We start from the raw sequence: 25,000 nt of genomic DNA on the forward strand, positions 1-25,000 counted from the left end.
CAATGCTTATATACACATACACATATCTATACATAAATAAAAAATATGACGAATCTGAATTGTAAACTGAATTTCGTTGCACTCAATAACATTTTTGTAATTGCAGACAGAGAGGCAGATTTACAGATGCAGACTCACGCACACACACACACACGCACACACACATACACACACAAACACGAGCACACATACTCAACCACAAAACAATTTGTAGTCATACACATGCTCACATACTTATATATGTAAATATACATGTGTTACAAACATATATATATATTATATATACACACGCAAATATATATACACGTGTTCACAGACATATAAAGAAACATGAATATATATATAGACAATAATATATTATTATTTTTATAATTTGTATTCTTATCTTATATGTATTGAATTATAAGATATATATGTATGCTATTAAGGTTCTCATTTTGTTAAATGAATATATAATCCAACATTCTAATATATGAAAGTTGATTAACAAACTAAATTTGTTTCTCAATTTTCTTATTTGTATTATATATATATATATATATATATATATATATATATATATATATATATATATATATATAATTTACAAGATAAAGGCAAAATAAAAATTCTAATGTCAAATATGCCGTAAAAAAGACAAAAAGACAAAAATTTATCGCTTAAGAGGGGAAAATTCTTATGAATTAACCCCGAAATTGGGACCAATACGGTAATAACGGATTTTTTAGAAATTTCTGTCGGTTTGTTTCGAGACGCATAAATTATAATGGTTATTGACAATTTTTGTCTTTTTTTCGGCATATTTGGCATTACAAAATATTTCTTTTGCCCTTATCTTGTAAATTATTTATAAATTTAACCTTTAAAGGTAATTCTTGATATGCTGGCCATTGATAAAAAATTTTTTTCCGAAAAAATGTTTATCCTACATTAGATATATATATACATGGGGTACCTAAAAGTAACCGAAATTATCTCTGTTGGGCAAGCCAGTTGTAGTTCAGGCTTCCTCTGCTAGAAGCCACTATCAGACATCAGTATGCCGACCGGCATTGTCATTTAGAGTCGTACTGCCACGTGATGTATCGTTGTTTTGCAGTGCTTCTCCTCTGTTTATTGATTTTTTGCGATGGATGAAACGAGGGAACAGCGTGCATCCGGGAAATTCTGATTTCTGCTGGGGAAAACGGCGGCCGAAACTATTGTCATATTTGACACAACTGACAAGGACGTTACCAGGAGCAAAGCACAAGTTTACAAGTTGTTTCCACACTTCAGGAATGGTCACTTGTTGCTTGAACAACAACTTCGTTCAGGGCGACCAATGACTTCCCGAAAGAATGAAAACATCACAAAAGTTCATGAACTCATCTTGGAGGACCGTCATCGAACAATTGAGAAACTTGTTGATACCACTGTTATGTGTCATAGTGCTCCTGCCGACGGATTGTTTTGTGCGAGGAATTGCAATTGAAAAGAGTTGCAGTGAGAGACACACAAGGAGACACAGATAGAGAGAGAAAGAGAGTTTCACACAGAAACATAGAGGAAGACACATTGTGTGTGTGTGTCTGTATGTGTATGCGTTTTCTTTTACCCCATCAGCACATTGATGGGGTGAGCGAAACACAAAAGTGTGTGACACAGAGAGAGATTGAGAGAGAGAGAGAGAGAGAGAAAAAGAGAGAGAAAATAGCACAGACAGACAGATACAGAGAGAAAAAGACAGTGTGCGTGTGTGTGTGCGTGTGCACACACACACGCACACATACTGTCTCTAAACGGATACCCTGTATTTGCGAAAAAAGAAATTTAGAAATTTATCTTTGATTCTTTCAGAAATTTGAGCTACAACCGTTTACAAAAATTTGATGGCGCTTTCTCGTACCTTTCCAGCATATATGAGATGTATGTACAATAATACTCTTTATTTCTTGGAAATGTTTAACATTTTGTAAATCTAATAGCATAAAAAAAGATAATCAAATTCACAATTATTTAATGCAGTTGACAATAAATAATGATGTGTTGGTTTACATTTTAATAAGTCAAAATTATTATTTCCGAGTATTGTGTTCAGTCATTGTAAAGTCTGCTTTCAATTGCATTACGGTTGGTTTGATCTAACTTAATCCATATAAATAAATACACGTAACGTTAGTGGCCATGTATTTACAGCCTTCACTAGATACGTCCCATTTGACTCTCATTTACGCCTTCTCCAGTTCCGTTTTAATTTCTATAGTTAGTACGCTGTGAGATTCTAGTACACCTAGGTACTGATAACTCTCGCATTGTTTCAGTGATTTTAAAGTCTGGTCATCTAGTAATTGGAGACTTTATTGCTGACCACTTGTCCAGTTTTATGACTAATACTGCACCCTTATCCATGAAAAATCCTATATCTATAAACTTGCTGAAGTGTTTTACAGTTTGTTTTAAAGAATATCTTTTTTTTATTCTTGCTAAAATGGTTCAGATCATCCATGAAGAGCAACTGTTAATTTTTCCTTTACTGTCTCTAAACTCATACCCTGTATTTGCGAAAAATATATCACTATTAATTTTTCCCCATGTTTATTATGAGTATTCCTTCACAGCCGTATGCCTCAGAAACTGAAAGTGCAAATCGTTGCTTTTATAGTTTCTACCGCAGTTCATGCATTCCTTTAAGACCAATTGTTACGTAGAATAAAACAACTATCCTAGCACCAAAATATTCCGTCTAAACTGCTCTTCTGAAAGACACTTTGAAATCACTACCATCAAATTTTCGACACTAAAATACGCCTAATCTAGGATATAATGAAGTAATTTCAAGTGACTATGAATTTTCTTCTTATTTAAAGTGACACTTTTTTTTATTCAAGCTGTATGCTATTAGAATGTAGCGATGTAACAATTTTTCAGTTTTCACGAGAAGCATTTCACTTTTTGTTGTTATTAACACATGGAAAGAAAGAACATGAATGTCGTGACTCCTATACACTTGCTGAAATTATATTAATCCTCATTTCTTGTCAACTGCTGCAGGAGTTTTTCTCTTGTCTGAAGAGTATTCAGATAAAGTTCTGAATGACGGGTAGTCATGATAGGTATCCTGGGCTTCATATAATTTACCCCAGTGCTACTGTGATGGCATGCACTGCTCTCTCACTGAATAATAATAATAATAATAATAATAATAATAATAATAATAATAATAATAATAATAATAATAACGGGGACGTTTAAGAGAGAACACCGGGGACGTTTAAGAGAGAACACCGGGGACGTTTAAGAGGAGAACACCGGGGACGTTTAAGATGTAAGAAGGAAAATACAGAGCTCCGAAATCTATCCACAAACATCGAAAACAAGGACATCCTATGGAGCCAAAGATTTACTAACAAAGAATTGGACTGTATCCGTGTAAGTAATACTAATTGAAATTTATTACTATTTTCGAAACGAAATGATGTATTTTGACTCGATATTATCTCCACCTCTAACACAACACATGTAAACATGCGTGGAACATCACGATCATCCCCGACCTCAAACACCATGTACAAAGGAACTACGAAGAAATTAAATGCCACCGATACTATTCAACCCAAGAATAACAATCGAGCGGTACGTATATTAAACTTACAACAAAAAATGTACGAAAAACTACACGTGCGAAATAATGTGACTACAGAAATAAACGGACCGGTACCCTACGAAAATGACGATCGTCAAAATAATGGGCCGGACGTTGTACCTCATGTCCTGCAAATAAAACCCAAAAGACGTAAATGGACACGTGAGGAATACATTTCTATCTTACACGTATACTTCACAGCAGTACTCTACCCAAAAAATGAAAATACAACAACACATACATATAAAATATGGAAGGAAAATAATAGAGATATAGACTTGGATACAGCAATGAACCCTAATAAATTAGCTAACGTACGAAGATACATTCTCAACACAAAATAAATATCAGAAATAGAAATAGAACACCTAAAAGAAAACATACACCAGGAAAATGTAGATAGAAGCCATACAACAATGCCCAATAATATAAACACTGAAACTGTAAAACACGAAGACAAACGCAACATTCCCAACAAACACGATGTAAACAACGAAGGGGAGCCTAATGATTATGATAATATAAAAAATAAAATAATCTTAGAACTGAAAATCACAGAGCCCAAAATGGACCACCGACCATACCTCCCAAGAATAAAAATAAACGAAATAACAACACCAATTATAAACAGCATAAACCTAGCCGTCACTGAACTAGCCACCGAAACAAAAAAAAGTGATATCACTGAACTAAATGACTTGATATACGCAGCAGCCACTGCAGCCACAAAAGAAGCTGGATACTCACCCAAACCCGCCCAAACAGGAGTACCACCACCCAAAAAAACCCTGTGGATAAATAACATCCAAAACAAACAAAAAAAAATTAGAAAAGACCTGTCGATTCTTAATGAAATCAGCAAACAATCAACGCTACTGAGCAACAAAAAGAGAACAAAAATGCTCCGCAAATATAACATCACAGAAAAAGATTTGCCGGAGATAAAAGAAAAGCTGAAGCAAGATATCCTTGCCAAAGCTCAAAGGATCCGCCGGTACGAGAAACGCCAACGCTTCTTTGAACAGAACAAAAAGTTCAACACCAACCCCAAAAAGTTCTACCAAGATCTGGGAAAAAATAAAATAGAAGTCACTGCAGCACCAACGGCAGAAGAATTGAAAGAATTCTGGAGAGAAATATGGTCGGCGAACGAACAGCCAAAAAAAAGGAGTATCAAAATAACAAACTCGGCATCTGAACAACTTTGGACCCCCATAACAACTGAAGAGGTCACCCAGGCACTGCAAAAACTAAGCAACTGGAAGGCACCTGGGCATGACAAGATCCCCAACTTCTGGTTGAAATATCTAATAGGAATGCACAAAAAGCTGGCTGAAAACTTTAACAGCATACTAGCAGAGCCAGAGACAATGCCTGAATGGCTCACGAAGGGGAAAATCATCTTAATTCCCAAATCAAATGAAACAGAAAAACCAGAAAACTACAGACCAATAACCTGCCTCCCTACTATGTTTAAGGCATTTACTGCAGTGATATCGCAAAGGCTGAACAAACACCTGGACGAAAACAAACTGTTTCCAGAAGAGCAGAAAGGATGCCGCAAAGGCTCATATGGCTGTAAAGATCAACTAATGATTAATAAAGCCGTAACTGAAGACAGCCACAGAAAGAAGAAAGGCCTCAGTATGGCCTGGATTGACTACAAAAAGGCGTTTGATAGCATCCCCCACACATGGATCCTTGAAACACTAGCCATTAACAAAGTAGCACCAACAATCATAAAATTCATAGAGCACTCTATGAATAAATGTCAAACAGTCCTACACCTCCAAACAAAAGAAGGACTCATGAAAACCAAAGACATCCCCATCAGAAGAGGAATATTCCAGGGAGACACGCTCTCTCCACTCCTTTTCTGCTTGGCACTGTCACCTCTATCTGATATGCTAAATAGAACTGGATGCGGATATAAATGTTACGGCAAAACGATCAGCCACCTTTTATATATGGATGACCTAAAACTATACGCTGCAAATGACAAACAGCTGGAAACACTATTAAAGACAGTTCATGGAAATAGATATGAAATTTGGATTAGAAAAATGCGCCAAAGTAACCATGAAAAGAGGAAAACTAGTTAAGAGTAACAACATCACACTAGATAAAACCAATGTAATAAAAGAATTAGACCAAAGCCAAACTTACAAATACTTAGGAATCCATGAACTAGATAAGACACAACACACACAAATGAAAGAGAAAATAAAAAAAGAATATTATAGACGAGTTAGATCAATACTAAAAACAGAGCTCAATGCTAAAAACAAGATAATAGGTATCAACACTTTAGCTGTCCCAGTTATAAGTTACAGCTACAATATCCTTAACTGGACACGAAATGAACTGTTCAAAATAGATAGGAAAACAAGAAAAATACTGACAGGATCTAGGATGCATCACCCAAAATCTGACATAGAAAGACTATATATACAACGTATAGAAGGTGGTAGAGGCCTTATACAGCTGGAAAACTACTATAAAATAACCACCATAGGACTGCAAAAATACCTACTTCAGAAGGAAGGAAAACTGATCCAGATAGCAGCAAAACACGAGCAAAACAAAAAACTGTTCTCAGTATTTAAGGAAGCTGACAAATACAAACAAGAAATCATACCACCTAATAAACACGAAGAAGAAGAAGAAGATGATGAAGAAACAACAAAAGCTATAAAACAAATGAAATCCAAACTAAAAATAGAACAGCAACGAACCATGATAAAACGATGGCAAGAAAAGCCCCTTCATGGTAAATACTGCACTAAACTAAACGCAAAAGAAATAGACATAGAAAAATCCCAGCAATGGTTGAGAAGCTCAGGACTCAAAGCAGAAACAGAGGGATTTTTAATTGCAGCACAAGACCAAAGCCTCCCCACCAGAAATTACCAAAAACATGTAATGAAAAGAAATATTACAAGTAACTGCAGAATATGTGGAGATGGACAAGAAACAATAAATCATATTATCTCTAGCTGGTATAGGCACACACCAGAAAAGGTCACAGAAAACGAGAAAGCAACCATACTCTGGGATATGCCGATACACACAGATAGAGAAATTAAAGCCAACAGACCAGATATAGTTGTCAGAGATCATGAAGAAAAAAATGCTTTCTAATTGATGTATCAATACCGGCAGATGACAACGTGTCTCTAAAAGAAATGGAGAAACTCTCAAAATACAAAGACCTGGAAATAGAGGTAACTAGAATGTGGAATCTGAAAACGGAAACAATTCCTATCATAGTAGGTGCATTAGGCATGATAAAAAAATATTCAGACAAATACATAACAAAAACACCAGGACTTACAAACACATATAACATACAGAAAATTGCACTACTAGGCACTGCACACATCCTACGCAGAACACTTTCCATACAATAACCATCAGAGCATCACAACAAATCACAGCACATACCCAAGGCACACAGAGCTGCGCTCGGTAGTGAAGTGAAAGCACGCTATAAAAATAAAACTACTGAATAATAATAATAATAATAATAATAATAATAATAATAATAATAATAATAATAATAATAATAATAATAATAATAATAATAATAATAATAGATTTGCCCCATGAAAAAAACTGGTGGGAACACAATCCACCTCCTGTGCTTGAAAATGACCACATCTCACTCCTCTGGAACTTCACCATTCAAACTGACAGGAAGATAGATGCAAATAGGCCAGACATCATATTGAAAGACTTCAGACAAAGAACATGCCTCCTCATTGATATGACTGTCCCAATCGATATAAACGTATCTGTCAAGACCTACCAAAAAGTGAGCAAATATAAAGATCTTGAAATAGAAATCAGCAAAATGTGGAAGCTGAAGACTAAAACAATACCTGTTGTCATAGGTGCCCTGGGAATGATAGCGAAAGGGACTGATTGCTACCTAACTCAGATACCAGGAAACCCCAAAATGGCAGAAATTCAAAAGATAGTGCTAATGGGAACTGCTCATATCCTACGCAAAATACTCTCTATGTAATCCCAAGGTTTAAAACAAACTTTTTTTTTTAATTTTAATTTTTTTTGTTTATTTTTTATATTTATGTATTAGACATTCACTAGTACAACACCCCCCCCCCCCAAATATATGGCACAGAACTTCTAACCTGTTGTCTCTTGAGGTCTCTGGGTGAGACTTGGAGCCAACTTGTACAGACATAAAGCAAAAGTCAAACATAGAATAATAATAATAATGATAATAATAATAATAATAATAATAATGATAATGATAATAATAATAATAATAATGATAATAATAATAACAATAATAACTTTAAAAAGTTGTCTTTATAATTACAGTGACCTCAGAAACAATACAGACATGATGTGTGGATGTCAACTTCCAGCTATGTCAAATTATATAAAGAGTACATACAAGAGAACTGTGACAATTCTGGGCAAGTGTCACACAAATTTAGGCTCTAAAGATAAATTAATATCTATAATGGAATATTCACAATGTAAAGGTTAGTAAACTCTTCCTTACTTCTGTTGTTTGTTTTTACTTTTACCAATAACAAAACTTCAGGTCATTCTCTGCTACTCAAATTATGTTTTGAATCAGGGCCAAAAGATAAAGGCACCGGAGTGGCTGTGTGGTAAGTAGCTTGTTTACCAACCACATGGTTCCGGGTTCAGTCCCACTGCGTGGCACCTTGGGCAAGTGTCTTCTACTATAGCCTCAGGCCAACCAAAGCCTTGTGAGTGGATTTAGTAGATGGAAACTGAAAGAAGCCTGTCGTATATATTATAGGTTTAGGAGTGGCTGTGTGGTAAGTAGCTTGCTTACAAACCACATGGCTCCGGGTTCAGTCCCACTGCGTGGCACTTGGCCAAGTGTCTTCTACTATAGCCTCGGGCCGACCAAAGCCTTGTGAGTGGATTTAGTAGACGGAAACTGAAAAGAAGCCCGTCGTATATATATATACGCATGTGTGTGTTTGTGTGTCTGTGTTTGTCCCCCTAGCATTGCTTGACAACCGATGCTGTTGTGTTTATGTCCCCGTTGCTTTGCGGTTCGGCAAAAGTGACCTATAGATTAAGTACTGGGCTTACAAAAAGAATAAGTCCCGGGGTCGAGTTGCTCGATTAAAGGCGGTGCTCCAGCATGGCCGCAGTCAAATGACTGAAACAAGTAAAAAGAGTAAAAAAAAGAGAGAAAGAGTATATAAAGAACGCTTTACCATCCACACCCTTCACAAATACCACGCCCCCCCACTACACACATGAACCCGCGTGCACACATGCATACACACATACACACACACACAGCGGCACACGGAGACAAACACTCATATTCTCTCTAAAGCACTCACAGAATCAACTGTACCACACAAACATAGATCCGCGCACACGGCCACCAAAGTGACTGCATGTATAAAAGCGTGCACACACATATCCAGATACACACATGCACATACCCTCTCTCTCTCCGTCTCCCTTATTGTTGTCTCTTATCTTTCGTTCTCTCTCTTTCACAATCCCATCGCCATCCATATAACATATATATACATACATATATATATACATACATACATACATACATACATGCACACACACACACACACACACACACACACACACACACATATATATATATATATATTAATTGTTATCACCATATTAATATGGCAGTCTTATAGATATAAGACTAAAAGCTGTAGCTGATTAGCTCCATGAGGCCATCGCCTTAAGATAGCTATTTGACACACAAACTGTGTCCATTATAACCTTCGAATAAGGGAGGTCAGCCGCTTCACACTGCCAGTCAGACAGCTACAGACGCGTTTCAGGGTATTTGCCCTTTGTCAATGTAGCGTAGTTCGAAGGTTATATTGGACACAGTTTGTGTGTCAAATAGCTATCTTAAGGCGATGGCCTCATGGAGCTAATCAGCGACAGCTTTTAGTCTTATATCTATAAGACTGCCATATTAATATGGCGATAACAATTAATTTCCAGTAACGCTGCCGTAATCTCTTTTAGAGAGACTTAGTAATTTTAATATTTCTATTTTATATATATATATATATATATATATATATATATATATATATATATATATATATATATATATATATATATATGTAAGTGGAGTTTACCTGCGTTAAAATCCATTTATTTATTTATATATTATGCAAAAAATTCCACGTAAAGACGAAGTTTCTACCTTTAAAAATAAGGAGTTACAACCACTTTACTTGTGTGATTTTTTGCGACCCTGGTAACTATTTATTATTTTTTTTCGTGTTAATTGTTAACAAGGCAAAAATATACTCATCTCTTTATATATATATATATATATATATATATATATATATATATATATATATAAACAAAGTCAAAATGCGATAAAATAAAATTAATTATTATCGCCGGTGTTCTAGCACAGGCCATATATTATTCATATATAAGTACATTAAAAGGCGAAGTATGTACTAGATACACAGAAGCTTGATAAATTTAGTGAAATGAAAATAAAAACTTTTACTAACTCGGTTCATCTTATACTGCAGTTTCGTCTTTTTCAGCAATAAAAATAATTTATTTACTCAGGGTGACTCGTCAGTAAGAGCCCTGTTATTCTGAAATCGCACCTCAATAGACGCATGTGCGTCTACTAATTTGCTCTTTCTAACTAATCAGATCACTGCGCAGACGCAGAACGTACCCGACAAACTAGGGATTTCTGGTATATAGTCTAACGCTCAAAATTTATCGAGAAATATGTAAACAAAGTTAAAATGCGATAAAATAAAATTAATTATTATCGCCGGTGTTCTAGCACAGGCCATATATTATTCATATATAAGTACATTAAAAGGCGAAGTATGTACTAGATACACAGAAGCTTGATAAATTTAGTGAAATGAAAATAAAAACTTTTACTAACTCGGTTCATCTTATACTGCAGTTTCGTCTTTTTCAGCAATAAAAATAATTTATTTACTCAGGGTGACTCGTCAGTAAGAGCCCTGTTATTCTGAAATCGCACCTCAATAGACGCATGTGCGTCTACTAATTTGCTCTTTCTAACTAATCAGATCACTGCGCAGACGCAGAACGTACCCGACAAACTAGGGATTTCTGGTATATAGTCTAACGCTCAAAATTTATCGAGAAATATGTAAACAAAATCAAAATATATATATATATATATATATATATATATATATATATATATATATATATATATATATATATATATATATATATATATATATATATAAATATATATATATATATAGAGAGAGAGAGAACTCAAAGTCTAGCAGACAAACAGACATATCTAAAACCTAGAAGTAGAGCAAAGCAAGGTGGTTGGATGATATACATAGTCTTAGTTGGTCGCGCTTGGAAAGTGTTAATGCGGTTTCTTCTGAGAGGACACTGTGAAGGAGCTGCCTGTGACATAACTTAAAAGATATTCCCAGGTTTTAACGGAAGCTAACTCTATAATAGCGTAATCATAACTTGGAGTAACTTCCCTCTTTGGATAATTGCAGGTCTTTGTGAAAGTGGGATATAGAAGCAACACAGCAATTAGGTTGCATGATTTTCTTAGTTGAATTTGTGACAAAACTGAAACATTTCCCAAAGAAAATTTTAAAAAAAGACGTGTATAGTTATAATTGATTATTTCCTTTATTTATCTAACATACATTGATTCCAACACTATATTATTTTATATTCTGTAGGAAAGACGTTATTTCAAAAGAATTTACAGTGTCAAACATGTTCAGGGATGACTTGCGATTATTTAGAAATGAGAAGTTGTCCAGGACTACTGGTAAAATGAAATGTTACTTTCCTCCTCTCTATCAAAATATGTCCATAACCGTCAATAGCAACTCAGTATGACCAGGTAGCTTGAACCATGCTTTTGCTAATTGTTTTCGGTGACTAAGGCGGCGAGCTGGCAGACACGTTAGCGCGCCGGGCGAAATGCTTAGTGGTATTTCGTCTGTCGCTACGTTCTGATTTCAAATTCCGCCGAGGTCGACTTTGCCTTTCATCCTTTCGGGGTCGATAAATTAAGTACCAGTTACGCACTGGGGTCGATGTAATCGACTTAATCCCTTTGTCTCTCCGTGTTTGTCCCCTCTATGCTTAGCCCCTTGTGGGTAGTAAAGAAATATAAGTAGTCAGAAGGAAAACACCCTTTCGGTCTTCCAATTTCACGACTCAGTTGGGTGCCAAGGATATGAGAATTGAAGGCGAGAGAGAGAGAGGGACGACCAACTCAAAGCTGATACACATTTACAACAGAGCAGACTGGAATACTATATTAGGAAGTGTCGTGTTTAATTCACAAAGTATCAACCGGTCCGGGAATCGAAACCACAAGCTTCAGACTTGACTTTTTTCTCTTTGTCTCAGACAAACATCACTTTCAGTTGGGTGTATGAATGTATGTAACCACAAATCAGCTTGGACATAAATCCCTCTACATAAATGTAGCGACTAGCGTGGCCAGGACCTCTGGACTGCTCGCACTCACGTTCATAGTTGATGGCTAATATATTCTTATCTCGTAAAATGTTGTGTTTGGGCGATAGGGTTGCATTGTTATACTGGAAATACTTAAATTTCATAGTATAAACGGTTCTTTTGGCCCCTGCTGCACAAAGATCTGAAAGCACAACCACCACACAGCGAGGGTGCCGAGTGGCTGTGTATGCTACAACAGAAAAAAAGGACGTCTCGATTTCTCCTGACGTCTGGCTGCTTTTTTAGGGACGTTCTGATATTTACTAGGGGTATTTGGAACTGCATTTAGACGCAATACTAACGCAATAATAATGAAGAGGTTACAAAAACGTCAAAATCCCACTTAGAAGTTTTCAACTGCGCCAGTGTGAACATCGGATAACAAGAGTGGGCTATCCAGATCGTCTGAGAAAGAGTAATGTGCTAGGCCAGAGGATAAGGAGAGTGTAGGATCTTTTTTTCAAAGAAGTCTACAAAACAGACAAATTATTGATCTACGCGGTCAACTAAAACCAGGTTCAAACGGGAACACAGTTACTGCAGGTTACAAGTGTCTCGACAAGGAGCAAGAATAATTTTACAGGAACAAGATTAATAAATTCGTTAAGTAGCAACTGATGGAAGTGACCATCAGTTGTTGGTAGTCGGATGTCTTTAGGAGGCCGATTAAATGAGAATCGAATGCATTTAGCAACGTGTTACTGACAGAAGAAAATAGAGTGAAGAGAAATCTAATGAGCATTAGAAGAGAATTAATTGATAGAAGCATCGCGACCGACATGCTAGTGGCGACTTTGACCATTGACAAATGTTTCCTTGTAAAGCAAGAAGACTGTGCTCTCAGAGTAGAAGCTTCTTCGCTAAAATATGAAGGAACAAAAGCTGTTCGTTCGGCTCGTGTGGAAGATGAGCAACGTGGCAACAAAAATACAATCTGATCTTTTAGAGATCGAAACGGCTACATACTGGTCGGTTCCGAACACTATGTGCAGCTTTCCAGCAGCACTTTCCGTGAGTGTTCGGAACAAACCGTAGATCGGAGAAGACAGGTGTACTTCAGTGTTTACTTCAATGACTACTGACACAGATATGAGTTGCAGGAAAAAAAAGCCGATTGCAGCAGATGAAATACTGGAGGTAACGAGCGCTTGCACAAGGCACAAACAGCTCGGGTTTCATAGTCTGCCTTCCGAGTGTTACAAATTCATGACAGATTTCTATGATGACCTTTTGAAAGACGTCTACTGCAGTTGGCTACTGAACGGGAGAATCCCTAGCAGTATGAGCTGGGGAGTGTTAACGTTGTTGAGAAAAGAGATCATTATGGGAGACGTAACTAACAATTGTTGTCCAATAACTCCGCTAAACACAGTATAATAGTTTAGCCAAGGTGTTAGCAAAATGGTTGGTGCTTGCCGTTAGTGATCTGGTCGAGGAAGTGCAAGAGTGTGTTATCACGAAAAGGTCCACCTTCGAAACCTGCCAACTCATGCATCATATTGATGGAACAAAACTGGCTTCAAACACGGTCCTCATCAACAGGTTTCGACTGGGTCTACAATCATTATTTCGAACGTATACTAAAATCTGGTTAGTTCGATCCTGTTTATTTTCACAAGCTGAATCGCTGCAATGTACTGCAACACCTGCACTATGGTTAAGGCTAACTTCTTAAAAAACATAAATTCAATCAGTTCGACAGGGTTGCTCCCTCTTGCCTCTCTTGTAGGTCCTGGCTGTTGATCCATTACAGGAGAAGCTAGAATAGTTGAGGGGCATAACTTTCAAACAGCAAAAGCCTTGCCAGCACATGCCAACCACGCCATCATCATGGTATCGGATAACACCGATGGTAAAGGGTTTGCTATATTTTCAAAGTTTATATGGAAAGATGGCAAGGCTTAAAATCTACTCAGACAAGTTAGAGATCTTGCGAGTTTGTAGCTCGGCTTCTGGAGAGGTATGTTCATGCCAGGGAAGGGCGTCGTGCTATGCTAGACTTACAGACCGGTTAAGCTACTTGGGGCTTGGACAGCTTTTTACGTCCAGGCGGACAAAATTTGAGATATAACAATGAGCAGGGTCGCCAGTCTTATCCAAACATGGTCTGAAAAATACTGTGAAATTCTGGCAGACGTGACAAAGTCTCACCTTGCTTGTGTTATTGTTTAGCCAGACTGTAGTGCCTAGATCCAGTTTCCACGCGATCGGTTTGGAATGTCGTGCAAGGGGCGTGTTCCGTTCATCAGGTGCTCCATCTGAAAAAAGAAAAGAGCGAAACTCTACCCTTGATATCTACGATGCCATCAGATGCTCAAACCCCCCAGATATGCGGATAACGAAATCGATAGATGTTTCTCTCCATAACGTATAGAGTTTTAACGGTGGAGAAAAGTAAATATATTCTCGCTGAATCTCTGGGTGCTGATAGAAATGGACTGCCTAGTCCGTTTCGGAGGAGTTTCGGATCGAAGTCTTCAATGGGACATTGGCAGAAGCCTTTGCTTTACATGTGCTGCGAACAGATGCTTCAGGTGCGACTTAAACTCTGCAAGTACAGAAACATATTAAATGAGGCCGTCTGAGAGGCGCGCAGAGAGATGAAATCGTTCCTCATGCTCAGTGTCTGGGCAAAGCTGATTTGCAGAGTTATGGAACAGCTGCCGTCACGTGTGGAACATATCCGGTTTATAGCGAAGTCTATCGCGAGGATTGACTCACTGACCTCTTTCTACCGGGCAGGCAAGGCAGTTTTCTTCTGTCTGGTAGTATAGTAAAAGAGTTGTGTTGATGGGATCGAAAGGTATGAGAACAGGTATCCTTCCTTTGTGATACTCTCTTCAATTTCTGACATTATTTGCGTTTTGAAGATACATAGTATTATGCTAACAAGTTTGTTGGTACCCGGTTATGAGGGCGATTTTCTCTCCAAATTTCATGCGACAAAATTGCATTTTACTCCGTGCCTATAAAATATACACGTAGAATAGAAACATATATATCCGGTATCAATTTATACATGTCTTTGCTTTTGCATTGCAAGGCTTGAGGAGCCTATTAAGACTACCGCTTTCTGTGACGTGTGCCGCTGTCTTTTTTCTGTTATTCATGAGGTTTGCATGCGTGGTTTTTCGTGTGTTTTCTGCACAAAATTTAAAGTCCATTCCGCTATTCAGCTATGGCTAAAGAATACTGCTTGTATCAGAGTAATTTGTAATATTTTGTGCTTTATTATGGGTGACAGAGCGGTGTGGTATTGATATGTACCGTACTTCATTGGACGTATCATAACGGTGGATAGTGCAAACATTTATAACGCATCATGTATAAGTGGAATATGTCAATATATTATACAGGGGATGATTGAAACTAATCTCCCAACAGCTTTGTTTCAGTTTCATTTGTTGTCTTGAATAATTTTTGAAGTAAAGATTTGACTTTTACATGCTAAAAATCCTGCGTTGCTATTGTCGACGTTCGTTTGGTAGTATTATATGGCTGTTAAGGCAGCGAGCTGGCAGAATCGTTAGCAAGCCGGGCGAAATGCTTTGCGGTATTTCGTCCGCCGCTGCGTTCTGAGTTCAAATTCCGCCGACTTTGCCTTTCATCCTTTCGGGGGTCGATTAAATAAGTACCAGTTAAGCACTGGGGTCGATATAATCGACATAATCCGTTTTTCTGTCCTTGTTTGTCCTCTCTGTGTTTAGCCCCTTGAGGGTAATAAAGAAATAAGTATTATATGGCTGTTATCTTCATTGTTACAGCCTCTCTGCCAATATGGGCTATCAGTGGATGGCAGTACATTGAAGTTTCAAAGATCCTGCAGCACATACAACAACTGCCTTGAAGCTTTCAGAAACAATTCCCTTACATGCAAAAATTGGTCCAATGGCACTGCTTGTGTTGCTTGTTGCAGAGACAACTTATGCAATAAGAATGATTTCCCTGGTAAGTGTTGTTAATTCTTTGGTTTAATCGCATCTGATTTATTTATAGAGTGGTTGTATACTGCCAACTTAACGTGACAGTCCTGTAAGGGAATAACACCACCGATGTTTAGCCCTAGGAAGCATCGACGTTTCCTGTCGGCCTTAAATGTGTCAAGGCTGACAGGAAGCGTCGATGCTTCCTAGGGCTAAACAGCGGTGGTGTAAATCCCTTACAGGACTGTCACGTTAATTTGACAGTATACAACAACCACTCTATCGCTCCACCACCGTACATATCTCTATGAGATATTTAGAACTTTAATATTTCTGATTTATTTATAGATGGATGTTCAATATGAAGATTGGATAATAGTTGATATATGACAAAATGAGTTACTGTGTACATTAACACACAAACACAAACGCACACACACACATATACTCACATATATACTATATAATATATAATATATATGCGCATGTGTATGAGTGTTGTGTGTATATCACACATATATATGTATATATATATATATATATATATATATATATACATAGATATACACACACATATATACAAATCTCTCTCTCTCTCTCTCTCTCTCTATATATATATATATATATATATACTCACACAAATACGCACACACACACATTTATATATCAAGTATGCATGCATTGCACCTTCATTGGGTTTACGACCGTTATCCATGTTGTCATGGGTTAAACGGATATACTATACAACAATTGTTTTACAGTTGAATGCCCTTCCTATCACTAATGCTTACGCGTTTTCTGGTAACGAATTTCTTATTTCGCATTTCTTCCAATGCATGGAACGATTGAATGATTTGTTGACAGGAAAAGCGCTTGCGATTTTCAGAGTACGTTTTTTAACAAAGAGTACGTTTTTTAACACACACATATATGGACATATACAGGGTTTCTTTCAGTTTATATATCTTAAATTTACAAATCAGGGTTTGATCGGCCGGAGTAGCAAACACTTGCCTAAGGTGCCACGCAGTACGACTGAATTCTTAAGTATGTGTCGAACCATTTAACCATCTGGCTATCCCTGCACCTGCATACGCATCTTTACAGATGTGTGTGCGTGTGTGTATGTATATGTATATATATATTTGAATATATATATGTTTATATATATATATATATATATATATATATATATATATATATATATATATGTACATATATATGTGTGTGTATGTATGTATGTATGTATATATGTATGTATGTATGTATGTCTATATATATATATGTACATATATATGTGTGTGTATGTATGTATGTATGTATGTATGTATGTATGTATGTATGTATGTGTATATATATATATATATATATATAAGATAATAGAGATGGAAAGATGGAAAAGTTAATAGTTAATTAATTACAAAAATATACATAGACTCTGACAGCTGTTTCGATTCGATCTTTAGAAATTAACTAGAATAATTAAAAACACTATAAAGTTCAATCTCGACAAAGGTAGCAAAAAGATATACAATTACATGATGTGTTTAGTGTACAGAGCATGGCAGCTAACTGAGTATTGTTTTATAGAAAGAACATGGTATAAACCTTATAAGGGGGGAGGTATATTTGTATTTATATTTATATTTATAACTTCTATAAATAGATATAAATTTATATTCATTTTGTTAACTCCGAAACAGCTGTCAGAGACTATGTCTATTTCTGTAATTAATAAATAATTATTAATTTGTCTATCTCTGTTTTCTTATTATTCTTAAACAATCGTATAAAACAGATTATCATATTACCTTATGGTTGAATATTAAATATAAAACTCAGCAGTTATCTTAGGTCATACACAAATGAATTCATCGGATGTTTTATTACTTAATGAGATATCTAACCTTTAATTGAATCTCTCTCTCCTCCTCCTCCTCCTCCTCCTCCTCCTCTCTCTCTCTCCCTCTCTCTCTCTCTGTATATATATATATATATATATATATATATATATATATATATATAAAGATACACACACACACACACACATATATATATATATATATATATATAAACTTACTTGGAGAAGAAGAAAATAACGCGCGGCGTTCAATCATATAATAACAATTTAATAAATAAAACATATGCATATATACATACATATATGTACATACCTACATCTATATGTATATATACATGCATATATGAGTACAGGTCACCACAAATAAACGTAGAACACAACGAGAAACGAAAACATAAAACCAAACAAGAAAACGGACTTTTTTAACAACGAAAAAACAGAGTACAAGACAAACAATACAAGGAATATTCCCCTTCATCAGCTGCCCCTGCTTCGACTCAATGCGTGTTTCATATATACATATAGATGTAGGTATGTACATATATGTATGTATGCATATGTTTTATTTATTATATATATATATATATATATATATATATATATATATATATATATGACGGGCTCCTTTCACTTTGTGTCTATCAAATCCACTACCAAGGCTAAGACACTTGCTCAATGTGCCACACAGTGGGACTGAATCCTTTGCGATTGGGAAGCAAATCTACTACACAGTAACGCCTATATATATATATATATATATATATATATATATATATATACTCAAAATAAGCAACAAGAATGACTCCGGTAATTTGGCACGATCGTTTCGTACTACATCATTTTATTAAATGTTGTAATTATTACAACAATTCTAAAATGCTGAGTACTCATCAGCCAATTAAGTACCATATTCATTTGAATCTAAATTTTTGCTGAATTTCTATATATACATACACACATATCCGTGAGTAACCCCTGCATATGCATATTACCTACACTCCAATCTCCTATGCCTAAAAGTGAAATCTAGCCAGTGACTTTCTCAACCATACAAGACCTTAAGCAGAACATATTAAAAGTAACTGGGTATAACGCATCGTACAAAGGCAGTTACAAAAGTAAACACACACTGAAAATATGCATATGCATATGAATCATATTTAAATAATATTGAAATAATCCTATATTTTCATCCATCTCTCTCGTGTAAGAATCCATAAGCCAAACAATTATGCAATTGCATATTTGTCCGTAGACTGGCTATATTAATGAAAGTATACGGTATTATAGACCGACTACAACTGATATTAGCAATTGGTTTCATACAGGGTATTAAATAACCGATGATTATATAACAACACACTGTTAAAATTATATTTCTATGTTCATAGTATATGCCACTCGGTGCATCCGTGGCACGTGTCTCATTTATAATCGCAATGTCTAAGTTTTTCTTTTATGTTCTTGAATAGGTTGGACGCATTCCTTTGAACTTCATCTGATTTATACCGTGGACGCATATTCGACTTTTAAGAAATTAACTGAAAATGAAAAGACCACAGAAAATGTATCTAGAGCTGTGAGTTAGCATGTATTTTCTTTCGATCCCTCTTTTCGTTTCTCTCTCTCTCTTTCTCTCTCTTCTCTCTCTCTCTCTCTCTTTCTCACACACATATATGTCATATAAAACGAATGTCAATCATCAACTAAATAAGGAAGAAAATACATATACTAGACAACATTATTCATTTGGTTGAAAGATAACCGCGGCTTTGATTAAGATAACTGTATTTAGTTTAAACAGTATACCAATATATGTTTTGATGTCAATATGGTATCAAAGACCTCAACAGCAGTTCACAGTCATGTTAGCACATATATTATAAATGCCGTAAAGACTAGATTCTTATATATTTCTGGACAGTTATATAGACTTGACGCATTTTTACTACTAAGTAATTTTAATGATAAAAAAAATCCGTAATTTCTCCCAAGGTTTTTCTTTCAACTGAATTCACTTATTTTCTTCTTGATTCTCTTATCTCTGTATATTCCAAATATACATTATATATAAAATAAAACTGAAGGACAACTACAATTTGCCCGAAAATTATCAACTAATACTAATTATATAATTAAAAACCAAGTGCAGCACAATGTGCTCAAACTGTTATTGCTTATTGACGTATCCAATTAATAATATAAATTCCTATGAAATCCTATTTTCTAATCTCTTTCTATGCAATCTTCACTCAAATAGTTTAATCATTTATCCGATTCTGTATCCGAATACATACTGTTTCACCAACTACACAGACTCATTTGTATCAAATTTTAGAACCTCAGTCCATAATATCCAATAAGGTTTGCTGGAGCACACTCACTTACCAACAACAATGCCTTTAAGCAGTTTTCACCTCTAATGATAACATATCAACCCGAAATTGATGTGAACCTCACCGAAGGTTCACAATTTCCGTGAATTTTATATACAAGTATATATGTATATATAAGATTTGTACTTACATGACCGCAACTCTGAGCTGAAACTTTAAATATATATATATATATATATATATATATATATATATATATATATATATATATATATATTGGAAGCACTCCGTCGGTTACGACGACGAAGGTTCCGGTTGATCCGATCAAGGGAACAGCCTGCTCGTGAAATTAACGTGTAAGTGGCTGAGCACTCCACAGACACGTGCACCCTTAACGTAGTTCTCGGGGATATTCAGCGTGACACAGAGAGTTACAAGGCCGGCCCTTTGAAATACAGGTACAACAGAAACAGGAAGTAAGAGTGAGAGTAAGTTGTGGTGAAAGAGTACAGCAGGGATCACCACCATCCCTGCCGGAGCCTCGTGGAGCTTTAGGTGTTTTCGCTCAATAAACACTCACAACGCCCGGTCTGAGAATCGAAACCGCGATCCTACGACCGCGAGTCCGCTGCCCTAACCACTGGGCCATTGCGCCTCCACATATATATATATATATGTATGTATGTATATATATATATATATATATATATATATATATATATATATATATATATATATATATATATATATATATATATATATATATATATATATATATATATATATATATATATATATATGTATATATATATATATATAGTAGAAAATGTGTTACGAAAAGAAAATATAAAATACACGTGGAAATGTAAGTGTAAAATATGAAAAATCAACGGTGTTGTTCAAACGATGAATAGCTTTGCGTAAACTATTGGTTCGTTTTGTTCTCTCACTTTATTATCATCTTATAATCATCTCATAATAATGACTTTTATGACTCGTTTTACTACCTCAGTTAATCTAAATGTATATATTTGTCGTTACCTGTCATAAATAGCCTTTTTCTATTTGCAATATGCAATATGCATTTTCGTTGATTTTTCATATTTTACCCCTATATATATATATATATATTAGCTCATACATTTGTATGTAGGTATGGAAGTATATATGGGCATTTGTAAAGACGTGAATATACCCAGACACAAACACACAGGAGACTGTTGTAAGTGTACAAGAAATAAAGAACCATGTTTGGGCTTTTGAACATCTGAGAATCAGCTCCATTTCGTTCTACTAAACCACTTCAATGTCCTATTTTTATACCTGCAGAAGATGAGACTTACACTGCCCAAGAAAAATGTCTCTCCGTCTTCTTGTCTTTAATGAAAGTTCATATGGTGACAGACCTTGACGTCATTTTTATGTCCTGGGATATCTTACGCAGAGACATGATCACGGGCAATAAATATAGCCGTCCTCTATTATTCAGTTAAATTTCTTACATTTATTAATATATATATTCAACTATTGCAGGTGGAACACGAGTTATTAACCTTGACAGGAGTATTTAAAGTTGAATATTGTAGGTAAGCAAAACATTTTATTCGTGATTTGTTTATTTTTCCTCAAAACATTCCAGTGACTTTTCCGTGTATATATTAATTACAATAAAATAACTAAATTCTGTCGTAATTAAATTTCACAAATTCACACTATTAATCAAATGTTGAATTTATGACTATTATTAAAATTATTATCATCATCATCATCATTATCATCTGCATTTTAATGTCCCTCTCCAAACTGAAGAAGGGTGTGAAATCTGAAATGTTATGTTTAATTCATATATATATATATATATATATATATATATATATATATATATATATATATATATATATATATATATATATATATATATATATATATGTATATATATATATATATATATATATATATATATATATATGTATATATATATATATATGTGTATATATATGTATATGTATGTATATGTGTATATATATATATATATATATATATATATATATCTGTACATACACACATGCAGGTGCACACACACACACACACATGCAAATCTATTTTTGTATAGACATATTTCTATTCATTTACTTGCCTCAAAAATTTGACCGCGGTCATAATGCATCGCCTTTAGTCGAATTAATCGACCCAGGACTTAAACTTTGTAAGCTTAGTGCTTATTCTATCGGTCTTTTTGACCGAACCCCTAAGTTACGGGGATGTGAACACACCATCTCGGTGTCAAGTGATGGCGGAGGATAAACACAAACAAATACACACATACATGTACACACACATATACATCTCTCTCTCTCTCTCTCTCTCTCTCTCTCTCTCTCTATATATATATATATATATATATATATATATATATATATATATATATATATATATATATATATATATATATATATATATATCAACAATCAAGGAACGGCCATAATAGGCCATTTACCCACTAGAAATAACAGCCAAAGCTTCAACCGCAAATAAAAGTCAATTCCGTAAACAGGAGAAAATTAAAAAAACATTTACCCTGTAATTTCTTATACGATGCACCGTTTCATCTGCTGTTTAATGGTAAACTAACCTGATTAAATTAAATCAAGCCAATCTTCCATAGGCCCTCAGAATCTTCAGTAAGAAATAGCCACAAGTCGGAACAGATATTTTCACGAGGCATTTCCGACCCTGCCAAGGTAATATCTGACCTAAAATTTTCAAATCATCGCACTCGCGCCAAATTTATCGGCAGCAAATAAATATAAGCCGTCGATTCCATTACAGAATTAACCAGAAAATTCATAATTAATCAATATAGGGTGGCAAAAAAAATTTTGTAGAATTTTTTTGCCACCAGCGGCCTAGTGGGAAAAAATTAAATAGTCATAGACCATTTTTAAGTTCAACATCAACAATCAAGGAACGGCCATAATAGGCCATTCACCCACTAGAAATAACAGCCAAAGCTTCAACCGCAAATAAAAGTCAATTCCGTAAACAGGAGAAAATTAAAAAAACATTTACCCTGTAATTTCTTATACGATGCACCGTTTCATCTGCTGTTTAATGGTAAACTAACCTGATTAAATTAAATCAAGCCAATCTTCCATAGGCCCTCAGAATCTTCAGTAAGAAATAGCCACAAGTCGGAACAGATATTTTCACGAGGCATTTCCGACCCTGCCAAGGTAATATCTGACCTAAAATTTTCAAATCATCGCACTCGCGGAATTGACTTTTATTTGCGGTTGAAGCTTTGGCTGTTATTTCTAGTGGGTGAATGGCCTATTATGGCCGTTCCTTGATTGTTGATGTTGAACTTAAAAATGGTCTATGACTATTTAATTTTTTCCCACTAGGCCGCTGGTGGCAAAAAATTCTACAAAATTTTTTTTGGCACCCTATATTGATTAATTATATATATATATATATATATATATATATATATATATATATATATATATATATATACATATATATATATACATACACGATGCGCCGGTTTCAGTTCCGTCTACAAAGTCTACTGCTAGTGATTTGGTCGGCCCGAGGCTATAGTAGTTTCTAACTTAGGTGCAATCGTTTATGATTTGGAGTTGGAATATAGGTGATTATATTAACACAAGTAATTAACAAGGTAATAATAGCAACCACGCTAAAAGTAAAGGAATTAGGATTAACATACATCAGCCTTGGCACATTGGCATCCATTATGGATAAATCAAATCAGCTGACTGTATTACATAACGATGAAACTTAGATTTCTCTTACGAGGATAAGATCAACATCTTGAAAACCAGTTTGATTGACGTGTACTAAAACATTCTGGTTGTCGTTGCTGCAACTAATTTTTCTTTAACTTCTATTTTAAAATCGTGTTTCAGCTCGGAGAAAAGCTCAGTGGTGTTTACTCTTTACTGTACAGTCCTCATTGGAAGTACTAAAGATCGAGTTTTGCAAAATATTTACAAAATTTTGAATACATCCCAAACATTGCGTAACTCGGGAATGAAACAAGTTAAGGTGAACTCAAAGAGTGAAAGTAAGTTGTGAGTTTCTTAACATTTCTATCGCTATCACCCATTATCATCCTTTTCGTCATTGTCGGCGTCATATTCGCTATCATAAGTAGGTATTACCATTGAAACATGACACACAGACAAACACACACACAAACACACACATCTAAGTCTTATATATTACTGAATGCTCTTCTGATGACGACTATTAAGGCAGAAACATGTTCACAGATGTCTCCAGAAAATCTGACCCTCTTATACTTAATGACATATTAATTCGTGAAAATTCTAGGTCTTCTTTATCTTTTAGACAGAGCTTGGAAGCAGTGTCCATGATTCTTTTACAGGTTCTTCGTAGAGGGTGAGGGGTCGGAAAGTCGGTGTCGCCAAACTAGAGACCCAGACCAGATACTTACATCAAAATGTTCTTTTTCATTTGTGGCACTCAAGCTGTCAGATAGCTTTGTTAAACCGGATGATGGATTAATTCTACCACACCTGAATGCCATTTGAGCACAGAACTAAATGTGCTTGGGCTGATACTGTTTCTTACAGACCTGGAAAGGAGCAAAGACAAAGTTAACCTCAGCCGTATTTGAATCTAGATCTCAGAGAGTCAAAGTATTTTCCTGACGTGCAAACAATTCTGCAAA

General features: G+C 35.3%; 1 protein-coding gene across 1 annotated transcript in view; it reads left to right on the top strand.

Annotated features, from left to right (window-relative positions):
• The window catches only part of LOC115225507 (adhesion G-protein coupled receptor G6-like), a 68,173-nt gene that overhangs the window by 3,144 nt on the left and 40,029 nt on the right, over positions 1 to 25,000 (top strand). The window contains exons 4-9 of the mRNA XM_029796460.2: positions 7,973 to 8,139; positions 11,371 to 11,462; positions 15,928 to 16,111; positions 19,420 to 19,526; positions 21,817 to 21,869; positions 24,213 to 24,370. Of these exons, the coding sequence (XP_029652320.2) occupies positions 7,973 to 8,139; positions 11,371 to 11,462; positions 15,928 to 16,111; positions 19,420 to 19,526; positions 21,817 to 21,869; positions 24,213 to 24,370 (761 nt within the window). The remainder of the gene's footprint in view (positions 1 to 7,972; positions 8,140 to 11,370; positions 11,463 to 15,927; positions 16,112 to 19,419; positions 19,527 to 21,816; positions 21,870 to 24,212; positions 24,371 to 25,000) is intronic.

Source organism: Octopus sinensis, linkage group LG27 (genome assembly GCF_006345805.1).
Source record: "Octopus sinensis linkage group LG27, ASM634580v1, whole genome shotgun sequence".
In the NCBI taxonomy this organism is placed as follows: Eukaryota; Metazoa; Mollusca; class Cephalopoda; order Octopoda; family Octopodidae; genus Octopus; species Octopus sinensis.